Source organism: Lycorma delicatula, chromosome 9 (assembly GCF_047948215.1).
Source record: "Lycorma delicatula isolate Av1 chromosome 9, ASM4794821v1, whole genome shotgun sequence".
NCBI classification, from domain to species: domain Eukaryota; kingdom Metazoa; phylum Arthropoda; class Insecta; order Hemiptera; family Fulgoridae; genus Lycorma; species Lycorma delicatula.
Genome location: NC_134463.1, coordinates 116,048,038 through 116,062,171, shown reverse-complemented (window position 1 = coordinate 116,062,171; position 14,134 = coordinate 116,048,038). Strand labels below are relative to the sequence as shown.

General features: G+C 29.6%; 1 protein-coding gene across 3 annotated transcripts in view; it reads right to left on the bottom strand.

The window, feature by feature from the left end:
• Positions 1 to 2,567: 2,567 nt before the first annotated feature.
• The window catches only part of LOC142330405 (uncharacterized), a 146,761-nt gene continuing 135,194 nt past the window's right edge, over positions 2,568 to 14,134 (bottom strand). For all 3 annotated transcript variants that reach the window (XM_075375628.1, XM_075375630.1, XM_075375631.1), the window contains 2 exons: positions 12,951 to 13,108; positions 2,568 to 6,354 (listed from right to left, as the gene is read on the bottom strand). In XM_075375628.1, coding sequence (XP_075231743.1) covers positions 6,320 to 6,354; positions 12,951 to 13,108 — 193 coding nt within the window. In that variant the 3' untranslated portion in view covers positions 2,568 to 6,319. The remainder of the gene's footprint in view (positions 6,355 to 12,950; positions 13,109 to 14,134) is intronic.

The following is a 14,134-nucleotide window of genomic DNA, read 5'->3' as shown; positions in this document are numbered from 1 at the left end:
GCTGCCTTTGTTATTTTCATTTCAATGATGAACAATAAATGATAAAAAAAATGTGAATTTCTCGTTTACTGATTATTATTTTATTTGAATGTAACAATTATTAACCTTACAGATTTTGTTATACAATTTGAAAAAATTAAAATAAATAATAAAATAAATAAATTTATTTAAATTTTAATTTTTCCTGTTACAATCTGAAAATATTTATATTTTACTAGTATTCTTTTAAATTATCCTACTATGGATTATAACAGGCATAATGAGAAATAAAATAAATTTATTTGTTATTCTCACATTCTCATAAAAAATTTTAGGATAATTGAGTCTCAAATAAAATAATAATCAGGTACATTAAGTCCTTATAATTTTTTTCTAGATTCTTATAAATTCTATATAACAAGAAATCTTTTGCATTAGTGTGAATAAGAAAAGAATAAAAGTTTAAAAAATTTCAAGGAGACTCGAACTTAAGACCTCTAGATTATAAGACTCAAATATTTGCCACAAAGCTCCTGTCACTGCTGTGAGTTTAGGTATGCAAATAAATTGTTATAATCACTCAAACAATTTTAAATTGAGTTTTCTGGAAAAGGGGCCAAATTGGAATGGAGGCTGCCATTTTAAGTTTAAAGTAGAGATCCCTTCCCCTCTGCAAAAGGCATCAGTTAACAATATTTTAAGCTCACCATATGTCCTTATGAGCCGAATATACTGCTGCAGATCAGTGCATATTCCGCTTAGCTGATATCAATATTTGTTCACAATTAAGATGTATAATGTCAAATGAAGGACCTCTGATTTATGCCTCTTCTATCTTAGAGCTGTTATAAGAAGTACTGGATAAATAATATAGAGCAACAAATTAATTAACTTTTTTTTGTTACAATACAATACATAATATACTTTTCCTCAATTTTAATTGAGAATAATAAATTAGAATTTCACTTTGGCTAGTGTCTGCCTCTGTTATTTTTCTATCAAATTTATGATTTGTAATCATGAAAAAAAGGTTCATATGGTGACTGCATGAAACTAACTTACTCATGTGTGAGTTTAATGTTATTCTATGCACTAAATTAATTGGAAGCTGTATAGTCAGGAAATTTTTATCTTTTTTTATGAGACTTAATTGCTGTTCATCAAGTAAAAAAAAGATGTAGGCTGCTTTACAGAATTAATGATAATGATAATAATAATAAAATGGCATGAAATGGGCACTACAAAATAGGTAAGTTAGATTCTCTAAACATAACAAAAATTAGTTTTTATATTTGGTTAACTAAAATTTTATAACGGTATGATTAATTTGAAGAAATCAACTATTATAATTTGTGGATCTTTAGTAATATTTAGTAATTTATTGATTTAGTAATATTTATCTTGTTAAAGCCTCTTGAAATGGATTTTACATTCCGATTTAAGCTCTAATTAGTTATAGTGATTCTTTACAGAAGTACCTGATCATGTTTGTGTTAGTAATGTTTTACTTAAGCTGTATTTGTAGTGGTAATTACTATTAGTTAACTGAAATGCACTAATATGTTTGCTATTTCTCAAAAATTGACTAATTCTTGTAATACAATTAGTACTAGCACAAGTAATATATTACACACTTGTGTCCTTTCCTGTCTTGTTTAACTTCATCCACTCAGAACTTATATATTCAAGTAGTAGTTACTACTACTACTACCATTGTCTAAGGGTTCATTATCAAATGTAATATCCATTTGCATTGAATTTTTTGCATCTATACATTCAAGTGAACTAGAAATACTCAAAAACTAATAGCTGATTTTTTTATATTAAACTACACTATATATCATTGCTTATCCGTTGAATCTAGAAATTATTTTAATTAAAATGCCCTTTACAGTAATTTTTTTATCATTTTGTTGTTAATAATTAAAATAATTTCGTCCCCGATTACTAATCATTCCAAGATTTTTTAGTTGTGAGCATCTCTGTAGTAAATGCTTTATGAGGAATATAAAAAATAGTACAACAGTCTATAAGTTCAGTTGTGAATGTGATGGAACTTCTTAACAGTGAGATTATACTAATTGATCAAATTTTTTTTTTACATTTTTTTAATATTTTACATTACATTATTTTAGTATTTTAGAACTTTTTAATTTTTTTCAGTCTGAATTAATGTATTCGTTTTTGAAGAGGAACATATAGGTAATAAGAATACAATTATTACACATTAATCTATTTTATAAACCAGTTAATTTTTTTTTTTAAGGTAAATTCGATTCAAGAGGTATTGCAGGTATTGTTAATCAAAAACTTGGGGCAGTTTCAGAATTGAGGTTAACCATACATTCTGAAAGTGATAATTGAGCCATTCTTAGTGAAGTAAGTTTTATTTTTATATATTAATACTTTTGCTAAACTTTATTTTAGATTTATAATTGTTGTATAAATTTTGGCCAGTTAAGTTGCATTGAGAAATAATTAGTCAAAAAATGACTTTCATATTACTGTTTTTTTTTCTGAACTATAACATCTGTACATTGGTAAATAACCCTGTAATTATATTAAATTCAATTATTACTAACCTAAAATTGAAAACTCTCAAGAACCACTCAAGCTACTTTTGAAGTAAAAGTAGATTTAATTTATGATGACCTTAGAAACTAAAAACTTTTACTTAAATCCTATATTACTACCGTTGTTTTATGAAGAATGTTTGAATATTGTTTATTCTAACAAATGCATTAAAGGAAATAGTTTATTAGATGTATTAAAGGAAACAATAATAACTGAGGATTGTGCCATACTTATTCATTTATGCAACATGGCCTGCAGACTGACAAACATGAATACAGATTTAGGAGCATAATTATCAATTATTAACAGTTTTTTTGTGATTGAAGGTATCATACTGAATGTTATAAAATAGAGTATAAAAAATTTAAGAAATTAGGGAAAATTTTAATTAATTGTTAGAAATGGGTAAAAATAGAAAACCCCTAGAATCCCTGTTGCTTATGCTGACTATCCTGGCAAAATCTGTCATTTTGTCTCTAAAAGATTTAAAAGTAAATAATCAAATTTGATGTTCTTTAGAATTTATTAAAACTGATTTGCTAATTTACGGATCAAAAACAGTTATAGTAATACAAAAGTTATAGTATACAAAAGAAATTTATGGAGAAAAACAAGAGAATATGTTTTTAGGCGCTTATGGTTGAAGTATCCATGTAATATTATGCATGATTCATAATTTCTTTTTATTTATCGCCTAACTGAAGCAAGAACCTTGCATACTTGTTTTCTGAAATGTTCGCAAAAAAATATATCTACAACTGTCCTTCAAATATAAACCAGAATTTAACATAAACATATCTTTATTAATATTAGATAAAATTGCAAATAGATTACCTTATTTTTCTATATAGTTTCCTTCAACAGAAATACATTTTCTCCATCAGATAGGCAGCTTCCTGATAACTTAATAACTACTTAATAACAAAGTTATAGCGATGGTTTTTTTTATGAAAAAGAACCCCCATTTCCAACTTCTATGTTCTTATTTTTGGCCAACGAACTCAACCGAGATTTTCAGATAAGTTATTTTTAAGGAACAATTTGAAAGCGATTGGTACAGAATTATGGCAGTTATCGAGTCCACGAGAAAGTGAAATATATATAAATGTATATATGAACTTTTGAGCTGACGGTAGTTTTGGGGTCTGGGGGATGTGAAACGCAAAGCTATGTCAAAATTTTTTGCAAGTCGAATCATGGTACCCATTAAAATACGTAGCTTTCTTATAAAATCTACCTAAAACTTTACAGAAACATCATAAAAGAAAATCTGTTAAAACTTAAAATTGAACTGAGAAATTATTGGGTATTTCTATGCTAACAATTTATATAATAATATAGGCCTGCATAATTTGGAACTTGGAATGTTTTTAACATTTGATAATTGATTCCTACGTGTTTTTTTTCGCTGAATCCCAAAATAACCATTTTTTCTATCGCTTCAGCAGTTTTCGCAAATTTCAAAATTTGTAAAAAGTTGAAAATATGATACTCTAAAATAAACATAAAATATTCTTTTTTTATTATAAATTAATATATTCACTTTTTTGGCTTTATTCTTACAGTTAAACAATCAAGTGGTGTGAAGAGGCGGGTGGGGTGGGGGTTTGGGTAGAAGATGAGACGGTGGGAGAGCTTGGTCAACAGGTTATGATAAGACTTAACAAGATGTAACATTTATTGGCAGCTATCGGTACCACTCATGCACCATGCGACTACTACCAGTGTTGTTTCAACCATCAGCATGTATAAGTAGAGTTTTTTCCATCTTCCATGATCAAATGCGTTTTTGTCAGTGGAAAATATATTTTCAGGCCATAAAGCAAACTTTCTGTTTTCCAAATGGCTTCAACAGATTGCAGATTCTTTTTGTTACATCTGTGGTGAGTTAATGGAGGGAAAGCAAAAAGGAAATATAAGAAGTTTCGTTCGACAAGTGTACCTCACATATTTCAGAATGAAAATAGAAGATCAAGATAAAACTTGGGCATCCCAATAAGTTTGAAGGACTTAGACGGTGGTCAAAGGAAACAAAGCGTTCAGATTTGGAGTTTCAATGGTGTGACGATAGCCGTGAAATCACACCGATGATGGTTACTTTTGTTCGACTGGTGTTCACGGTTTGTTTCAATTTGAAGAATAAAAAAAGAATCATCTTTTTAAATGTGCCATATGCTTTACATCTAGTTTCTATGGTCCATTACGTATCAGTGCCAATTCCACCAGAAATTTTACCTGAAATATACGGTTCCGTTAGAGATTTAAATGAAGATAACTGTGCATCAGAGTTTTATTCACAGTCTGAACTAAACGATTTGGTTCGAGAATCACATCTGACCAAAAAAATTCAGAATTGCTTGGTTCAAGGCTTAAAGTAAAGAACCTGCTAGCTCCTGGCACCTCATTTTTCTGGTTAAGATACAGATTTTCTTACATATTTTTCAGAAAGAGAAGTAGTCTTCTGCACTGATATATGTGGACTTTTGACTCGATTTAACATTCCTTATAAAAGTACTAACTGGAGACTGTTCATGTATTTTTCCAAAAGAAACCTCAAAGTTGTCCTCCTTCACAATAGGAATACATACCAGTCGGACATTCTATCCATTTAAAAGAGGGTTATTATAATTTTGAATTCGTTCTCGATAAAATTAAATACAACAATCATAAGTGGATTGCAAGTGGCGATCTCAAAATAATAGCAATGGTCCTAGGTCAGCAAGGAGGATACACAAATTTTCCTTGTTTTATGTGTGAATGGGATAAAAGAGTCAGACAAAATCACTGAATAAGGAAAGTTTGGCCAAAAAGAGCTTCGTTGAACCTGCAACCAGAGAGTCTCACAGTTCTGAATAAAGTTCTCCTTCCACCTCTGCATATCAAGTTACGCTTAATGAAGCAGTTTGTCAAAGCCTTACCAAAAGAAACAAATGGTTTTAAAATACATCTGTGACAAATTTCCAGTCTTACTAACCACCAAACTAAAAGAGGGTGACTTTCTGGTCCTGACATTAGAAAACTTCTCCGACATGGTAATTTTGAGAAACAAATAAAAGTTGTAGAAAAAGAAGCCTGGGCAAGAAATGGCAAGAAAAGCCTAGGCATTGCACTTTAAAAAGTTTAATTAGTGTAATGTAAAGGTCAATTTTTCCATTTAGTGGTTGCAAATCATAACTTCTTAAAAATAACCTTTTTCTTTCATAACCCATATTAAAACACCATTTTCAGTTCATTTCTTATCAGTATCATTTTTTCAAAATAAACATACATTGTACAATACTTTAACTTTTTCAGTCTTAAACACTTAACTCTGGTTTATCTGAAAAGTAGAGAATATAACATCCTTGACATTTTAGTCAATTCAGTAAATTATCATGAAGATCATTCAGTTCATTTTTTCCTGTTTAGCCTCTGGGAATCACCATCAGGTATTACTTCAGTAGATGAATGAGGATGATATGTCTGAGCGTAAGTGTAGTCTTGTACAGTCTCAGGATGACCATTTCTGAGATGTGTAGTTAATTGAAACCCAACCACCAAAGAACACTGGTATCTGCGATCTAGTATTCAAATCCGAATAAAAGTAAAAAGCCTTTACTGGGATTTGAATGTTGGAACTCTCGACTTCAAAATCAGCTGATTTGCAAAGACAAATTCATCACTAGACCTGGTGGGTTCATTCAATTCATTTATCTTTCAGTTTCAAACCCATCTTTATTACCAATTAATTCTTGAATATTTTTTCCCAAGATCTTCAAATTTTTTTCTACCGTGAAGTATGATATAATCTCTTAGAGTAACCTAAAAAAAAGTACAATGATTTCATAAAGTGTCATTTACAACTATAACAATCAAGAAACAGACCGTTAAACAAATGTTTAATAATTATGAGATAAAAATCAATAATTAAAAGTTTCTGAGTCTGTAGTGAAAAGTTGATTACAGAAGACTATTCATCTGAAGAGGCATCAATTAACAGTTTTATTTATTTAAAATGTCACAGTTTTCAAAAGATTTATAAATACACTACTGTTCAATTTACTTGTGATGTAATTTTATTGCTTTGTTTTGTTTTCAAGTACCTTAATAAAACAATAAGCTATTAATTATTATTATAATTAATACTTAATATGTAAACATATTTTCTAGCGTGAAGTATGATATAATCTTTTGGAGTAACCTAAAAAAAAGTCAAAGCAAGTTTTCAAAATACAAAAATCAGTTATTTAGCATCCAAAGTATAATGTATTTAGTAAATCAAAAATGATAACTTATCCCCAAGGTTATTTTTTATATTTATGAATATGCAATCTTTGTTAAAAAGAATAGAAACTATAAGAAAGAATTTTAAAAACCCCAATCAATATTTTGGCTTACAAGAAAAAACAGATTTGTTTCCACGGTCATTTTTTATTAATCAATAACAGCAAATGATACATATTTCATAAACATTTTTTTTTCAATTTCTACAAGATTTTTCACGTTTTGTACAATCTGCCCTTTTTTTTGCTTGATATCTTCACATAAGTTTGAAGTTTGTGCATGGGATATGGAAATGGAATTTTGTAGCATATGAAAAGTGCCATGCCTGACTGGGATTTGTACCTGGACCTCCAGATGAAAGATCGAGATGCTACCACTCCGCCACGGAGATGGGCGAATTGTTTACTTAGGTGTTGTAATCACAAAAAAAATTTTTATGGTTATAGGTTTTTAATTAACAAGTTTATTTGCATATCAATCAACTTACTGCATTTTATGAGATTGTGTAACCTCTTGTGTATAAGGTGTGTGTACATATATATATATATATATATATATATATATATATATATATATAATGGTTGCTATGCATATTAAAAATACTATTTCTATTTTATTTGCTTATTTAAGAGTTACTTTTATTAACAATTCAAGAAAATTATCTAGTTTGAAAACTGATAATGAACACTGGTTGTTAAAAATAATGGTGCGATTGTCACCTTTGGCCTATCAATTGTTGAATCACACACTACGCATGCAACATGTTATTCTTACTTTCCAATCCCGCGTTGTACAATTTTTATGTTTGAATCGTTAAAATTTTACAATTTGATTTTTTTTCTCATAATTTATGTATTGATGAAGAAATAATTCCATATTTTGGTGGCATTCAATAAAAATGTTTATCAAGGGAAAATCAATTAAATTTGAATTTAAGCTTTGGTGTTCAGGTAGTTCAGACGAGTATTTATACCCATTTATTCCATACATAGGTGCAAGCAAAGAAATATCTGAATATAGTCTTCGAACACAAGCAGTACTAGATTGCCGATCCTAATGAGCATACATTTTGTTTGGCTATTTCTTTTCTTCTTATGATCTGTTTGAATGAAAAAGGTTATTTTACGAGCGGCACTGTAAGAGAAAATAGGGTTCCCAATTGCCCCTTGAAAAAACAAACTTTACAGTTGTTAGATGGAATGATAATGCAATCATGATGGTTACCAGTAATCACAATGGCATATACCCATTACAGAGTACAAAAAGAAACAGCCAAAAAGAAAGAAAAGAACCAGAATTATTGAGCCATTAATGATAGCAGAAAATATTAAAAGTACGGCTGGTGTTGCCATGACAATGGTATTGGAAATGATAGAATTTGAATGCGTAGAAAAAAATTGTGGTAGTCATTGTTTACAAATGCTGTCGATTCTATTATAGTAAATTCATCGAAAGTATGCAGGCTAGCAAATAATAGTAAAATTAGTCAAATTGATTTTAGGTATTTTCTTGTATTATCGCTGATAAAAAGTGAAGAAATAAAAATACTACAAAGCATTGCTGAGAATGAAGAAAAAAGTAAAGACAATTTTCCTTCACCACCAATGGCAACCAAGGATCATCTGTCAAAAACCAATTGCCAGAAGATGTTCATTATGATCAAATGGGCTATGTTATTTCAGAGCATTTAAAAAAGCTAAATGAAGATATAAACTACGCAAAAACCATACAATTTTTTGTATATAAAATTTATAGTGCACCTATATTCAAAATGTTCAAGAATTTCATTTTCAGCAAAGAAAATAAATTTTTTTATAAAAAAAGAATGAAATTGAAGTAGTTTATTTGTAACTGTATTACTTAAGTTTAATAAATTATAATATAAATTTTTCATATGTCTTCTTACTATACTCTTCAGAAGATGACTTTTTTGCATGCTTTTTGCCAAAGGTGTGTAAACGAACAAGTTTATTTCTGAGCAATAATTGATTTTTTTGTCGATATGAAAATATTTCTAGCTTTATATACTTAGTAATGGATAAAATAAAGGGTTTATTTAGAAAAAAATTATGTCTGGCAGTTAATGGATTAATATACTATCGAATTAATTATTTTTTAAATACGATTAAAAGATTTTCTTTTGTAGAAACAATATCGCTGTTGATAAATTTTCACATAATTGTAATTTAAAAAAAAAAGTAACTAGAATTTCCTGCAAACCATTCAACATGTACATAAATATGTAATCGATTTTCATTAATATCTTCCGAGTTGTGATTTATTTTGTATCAGTTATCTTTATATTTTTAATTATTAATATGAACTTTTGGTTTCTTGATCGATCTAGGTAAATATTGGAGCGATTCCTTTTTCATTTATCTGTGCAGTAAAGTATCTACACATTTCTGATATGCAGTAATGTAATAATAATAATATAATAATTTAATATATGTGTAATCTACGATTTATATACATTATTATATTTCTCTCGTATTATGAACCGATCAGAATGATTCATTTATTGGTATAAATAGTACTATAACTTTTATTATTATAGACGTTAACTATTGTACTTAAATTTTTATTACTAAAGTTCATCTATGATTATCTCCTATTTAATACAGTTCATGCCATTATTTGTTATGCTTTTTTTTTTTTTTTTTTGTCTTCAGTCATTTGACTGGTTTGATGCAGCTCTCCAAGATTCCCTATCTAGTGCTAGTCGTTTCATTTCAGTATACCCTCTACATCCTATATCCCCAACAATTTGTTTTACATACTCCAAACGTGGCCTGCCTACACAATTTTTTCCTTCTACCTGTCCTTCCAATATTAAAGCGACTAATCCAGGATGCCTTAGTATGTGGCCTATAAGTCTGTCTCTACTTTTAACTATATTTTTCCAAATGCTACTTTCTTCATCTATTTGCCGCAATACCTCTTCATTTGTCACTTTATCCACCCATCTGATTTTTAACATTCTCCTATAGCACCACATTTCAAAAGCTTCTAATCTTTTCTTCTCAGATACTCCGATTGTCCAAGTTTCACTTCCATATAAAGCGACACTCCAAACATACACTTTCAAAAATCTGTTCCTGACATTTAAATTAATTTTTGATGTAAACAAATTATATTTCTTACTGAAGGCTCGTTTAGCTTGTGCTATTCGGCATTTTATATCGCTCCTGCTTCGTCCATCTTTAGTAATTTTACTTCCCAAATAATAAAATTCTTCTACCTCCATAATCTTTTCTCCTCCTATTTTCACATTCAGTGGTCCATCTTTGTTATTTCTACTACATTTCATTACTTTTGTTTTGTTCTTGTTTATTTTCATGCGATAGTTTTTGCGTAGGACTTCATCTATGCCGTTCATTGTTTCTTCTAAATCCTTTTTACTCTCGGCTAGAATTACTATATCATCAGCAAATCTTAGCATCTTTATCTTTTCACCTTGTACTGTTACTCCGAATCTAAATTGTTCTTTAACATCATTAACTGCTAGTTCCATGTAAAGATTAAAAAGTAACGGCGATAGGGAACATCCTTCTCGGACTCCCTTTCTTATTAGGGCTTCTTTCTTATGTTCTTCAATTGTTATTGTTGCTGTTTGGTTCCTGTACATGTTAGCAATTGTTCTTCTATCTCTGTATTTGAACCCTAATTTTTTTTAAATGCTGAACATTTTATTCCAGTCTACGTTATCGAAAGCCTTTTCTAGGTCTATAAACGCCAAGTATGTTGGTTTGTTTTTTTTAATCTTCCTTCTACTATTAATCTGAGGCCTAAAATTGCTTCCCTTGTCCCTATACTTTTCCTGAAACCAAATTGGTCTTCTCCTAACACTTCTTCCACTCTCCTCTCAATTCTTCTGTATAAAATTCTAGTTAAGATTTTTGATGCATGACTAGTTAAACTAATTGTTCTGTATTCTTCACATTTATCTGCCCCTGCTTTCTTTGGTATCATAACTATAACACTTTTTTTGAAGTCTGATGGAAATTCCCCATTTTCATAAATATTACACACCAGTTTGTATAATCTATCAATCGCTTCCTCACCTGCACTGCGCAGTAATTCTACAGATATTCCGTCTATTCCAGGAGCCTTTCTGCCATTTAAATCTTTTAATGGTCTCTTAAATTCAGATCTTGTACACTTTTAGACTTCATTTAGTTCTGAACACGCAGCTAGCATGTAAATATGTCTACAACAATAGCATCTCGCGCCAAGTGTGAAGCGCGTGCGGTAATTCGATTTCTTCCAGCTGAGGGGTGTAATGCGGCTGAAATTCATAGACGAGTAAGTAATGTGTACAGTGAAACTTCGATGACAGCAAAGTGCGACAATAGTGCAGGAACTTTAAAGCAGGACGAGCAGATGTTCATGATGCAGGCGGTTAAGGAAGGAAGCGAGTGTCAACCGATGATCTCATTGAGCGAGTGGATGAAGCAATTCGAGAAAATCATCGGTTCACAATTTCTGTATAGAGTGATTTGTTTCCTGAAATATCAAGGTCAGCTCTCTACTCCGTTGTGAGTGAGAGACTCACTCACCGCAAAGTAGACCTCACTTCAGTACCGCAAACTGTGTGCGAGATGGGTTCCCATAATACTGTCCGACCATCACAAAACAATGAGAATGGACGCTTCCCTAACATTTCTCCAGCACTACCACAATGAAGGAGAAGATTTTTAAACAAAATTGTCACAGGGGATGAGACACGGGTCCATTTCGAAACTGAAGAAACAAAAGAACAATCTAAACAGTGGATGCATTCTCATTCTCTCAGTAAACCAAAGAAATTCAAACGAACCTTCTCAAATAGAAAGTGTATGGCTACTGTGTTCTGGGACCGGAATGGAGTTCTCATGGTGGAATTCATGGAACGTGGCACGTCCATCACTGCAGCCTCATACTGCGAGACTCTTCAACGTCTACGAAGGGCGATTCAGAATAAACGGAGAGGAATGTTGTCATCAGGCATTGCCTTTCTCCATGACAATGCTCTAACTTGGTACCACGATACGACAAATGTCTTAATCGGAGTGGCGACTATGTAGAGAGATAGTGTAACTATGTAAGTATTTGTTACAAATAAAAAATTTTTTATTTTCACTGTGGTTTTAATTTCGTGACTGATTGAACCTTGAAAAAAAAATAACCCTCGTACATTTAAATCGCATATGACTTTGATTATTAACTGTGAATCATTTGTTTAACCGCTTTGATATAGTCATTACTGTTTGAGATCAAAATCCTGCTACCTTTTTAAAAGCGATCACAATTCATTTGTAGAATTTGTTTCCATTTAAACAAATCTCTTTGTTTCTGTTATAGGCTGCAAATAATCTCTACTAGGTTCACATGTTAAGACTTGAGGAAAAAACATAATGTCGTTAATAATGCTTTCTTTGTTGTAATCAAACAAAGACAAGTAAATATTGATTTACAGAAGCTAACAATGAAAAACAGGCGATGTAATGATTTATAGCAGAAGTCAGGGTTTTGAAACATTTGATTTAGGAAAGAATAAAAATTTACCTACTATATTAATTAAAACACCAATGTCTCAGACAGTGAAAATTATAGTATATCTTTTAAACTAATTAATAATTTAACAAAATGTTTGAATTACCAAAGGATTAATTTATTAACAGTGCTCTATATATATATATATATATATATATATATATATAAAATAAATAAAAATGAATAAAAAGTAAAATGGTAAAACTAAAAGATTCTTAGAAAAGAAATTTTTATAACATTTATGATCATACATATAAATAAGAGAGAATTTAAAAAAAAATTGCTGATCACTTAATTACGCAAAGTATAATAACTGACAGAGATATTAATTTATAAATATAAATACCAGAGTATAAATTGAACAGATAAATTTTGAAAGGGAATTAATTAAATCAGTACACCTGTTTAAGAGCCAGCTTACATGTTATTAACCGATCATAAAAATGACCAGTTTTTACAAAAAAACCAATGCAAATGAATTACTTGATATTTTTAATACCTAATAATAAGGATCCATGAATTTGAAAGCCTTTTAAGTAAAGTTATCATTATATGTAATAGATATCATTATATGTAATCGATTTTATTTTTTATCTTACCTTGAAAATGTCTTCGATAATGTACGTCCCAATGTACAGGTGAGTGAAATCTATTATAGTCACCGGGTGCAAGGTATATGACTATTTGGTATAATTCATTTTCAGTTGGGTTTTTTAATAATAATTTTTTACAATGTTTCCAAGATACCTTGTTAACCCTATTAACAAAAAATACGAAAATTATATCACAGTATTTAAAAAATTTACAATAGCTAAAACATAAACGAATAGCTTTATGAATAATGAATTTTCCAGTGTTAATCACAAAAAATAATCTTTATAATCCTCAATTATAAAAATATTATATAAACATCTGCTGTGAAATGGTAGCATTGTAGAGCATTCTAGATTTGAATCTCAGACCGGTTTAGAATTTTGTAGATACTACAAAATTCATTTCTTATTCATCATTAAGAAAAAAAACTTTTTTTTTCTTAAAAAACAACAGTTTCTTATTACAATATAATATTACAAATAAACATTTAAGTTTTAAATGCAATCATTAATTGACTGTTTTGACAACTTTGAGGTGAATTTGATAAGTTTGTAAACTTATCAAATATTATTTGGAAAGTTTGTAATAGATAAAGACTACAATTTTTCAGGAAAAGATTTTTTTATTTTTCATTATAATCTCGTTTTTCAATTCCTTCTTTATAGTATAAGTTATCCAAATCTTGAAAATAAGCAGATATTTATTTAGTAAATCATTTCATTTCATGAAAGCCACTTCATATTTCAAGAAAATAGTCTGAAAAGTATAAAGTAATATGGAAGGAAGAATTCTATAGTTTAAAATTCAAACAATTATGCTATTATAATCACAGATTGGACCAGTGATTTTAGAAAAATTATTTTTTTTCATCAAATCTAAGTTTTTCTTTATTTTTCAATTTCAGATGATCCAGCACAGATGTAATGTAGATGCCAAATTATTGTTCAACTTTCTCCAAAAAGTTGATGTGATTACGCCACAAACATCTCAAACTTTTCCTACCGACTGAGCGGTTTTTAATACCTTCTCTGGAGTGACTTCCCTGACAACAATCTGCTTTTTTGACTAAAAAAACCCAAAACTGAGATTAGAAATATTTACTCGTTCACGGTTAAGATCTATTTGTGAATAGTTTCACAAATGTAAATATTTGCCTAAAATATAATGCACCATTCACTTAAGATACCCA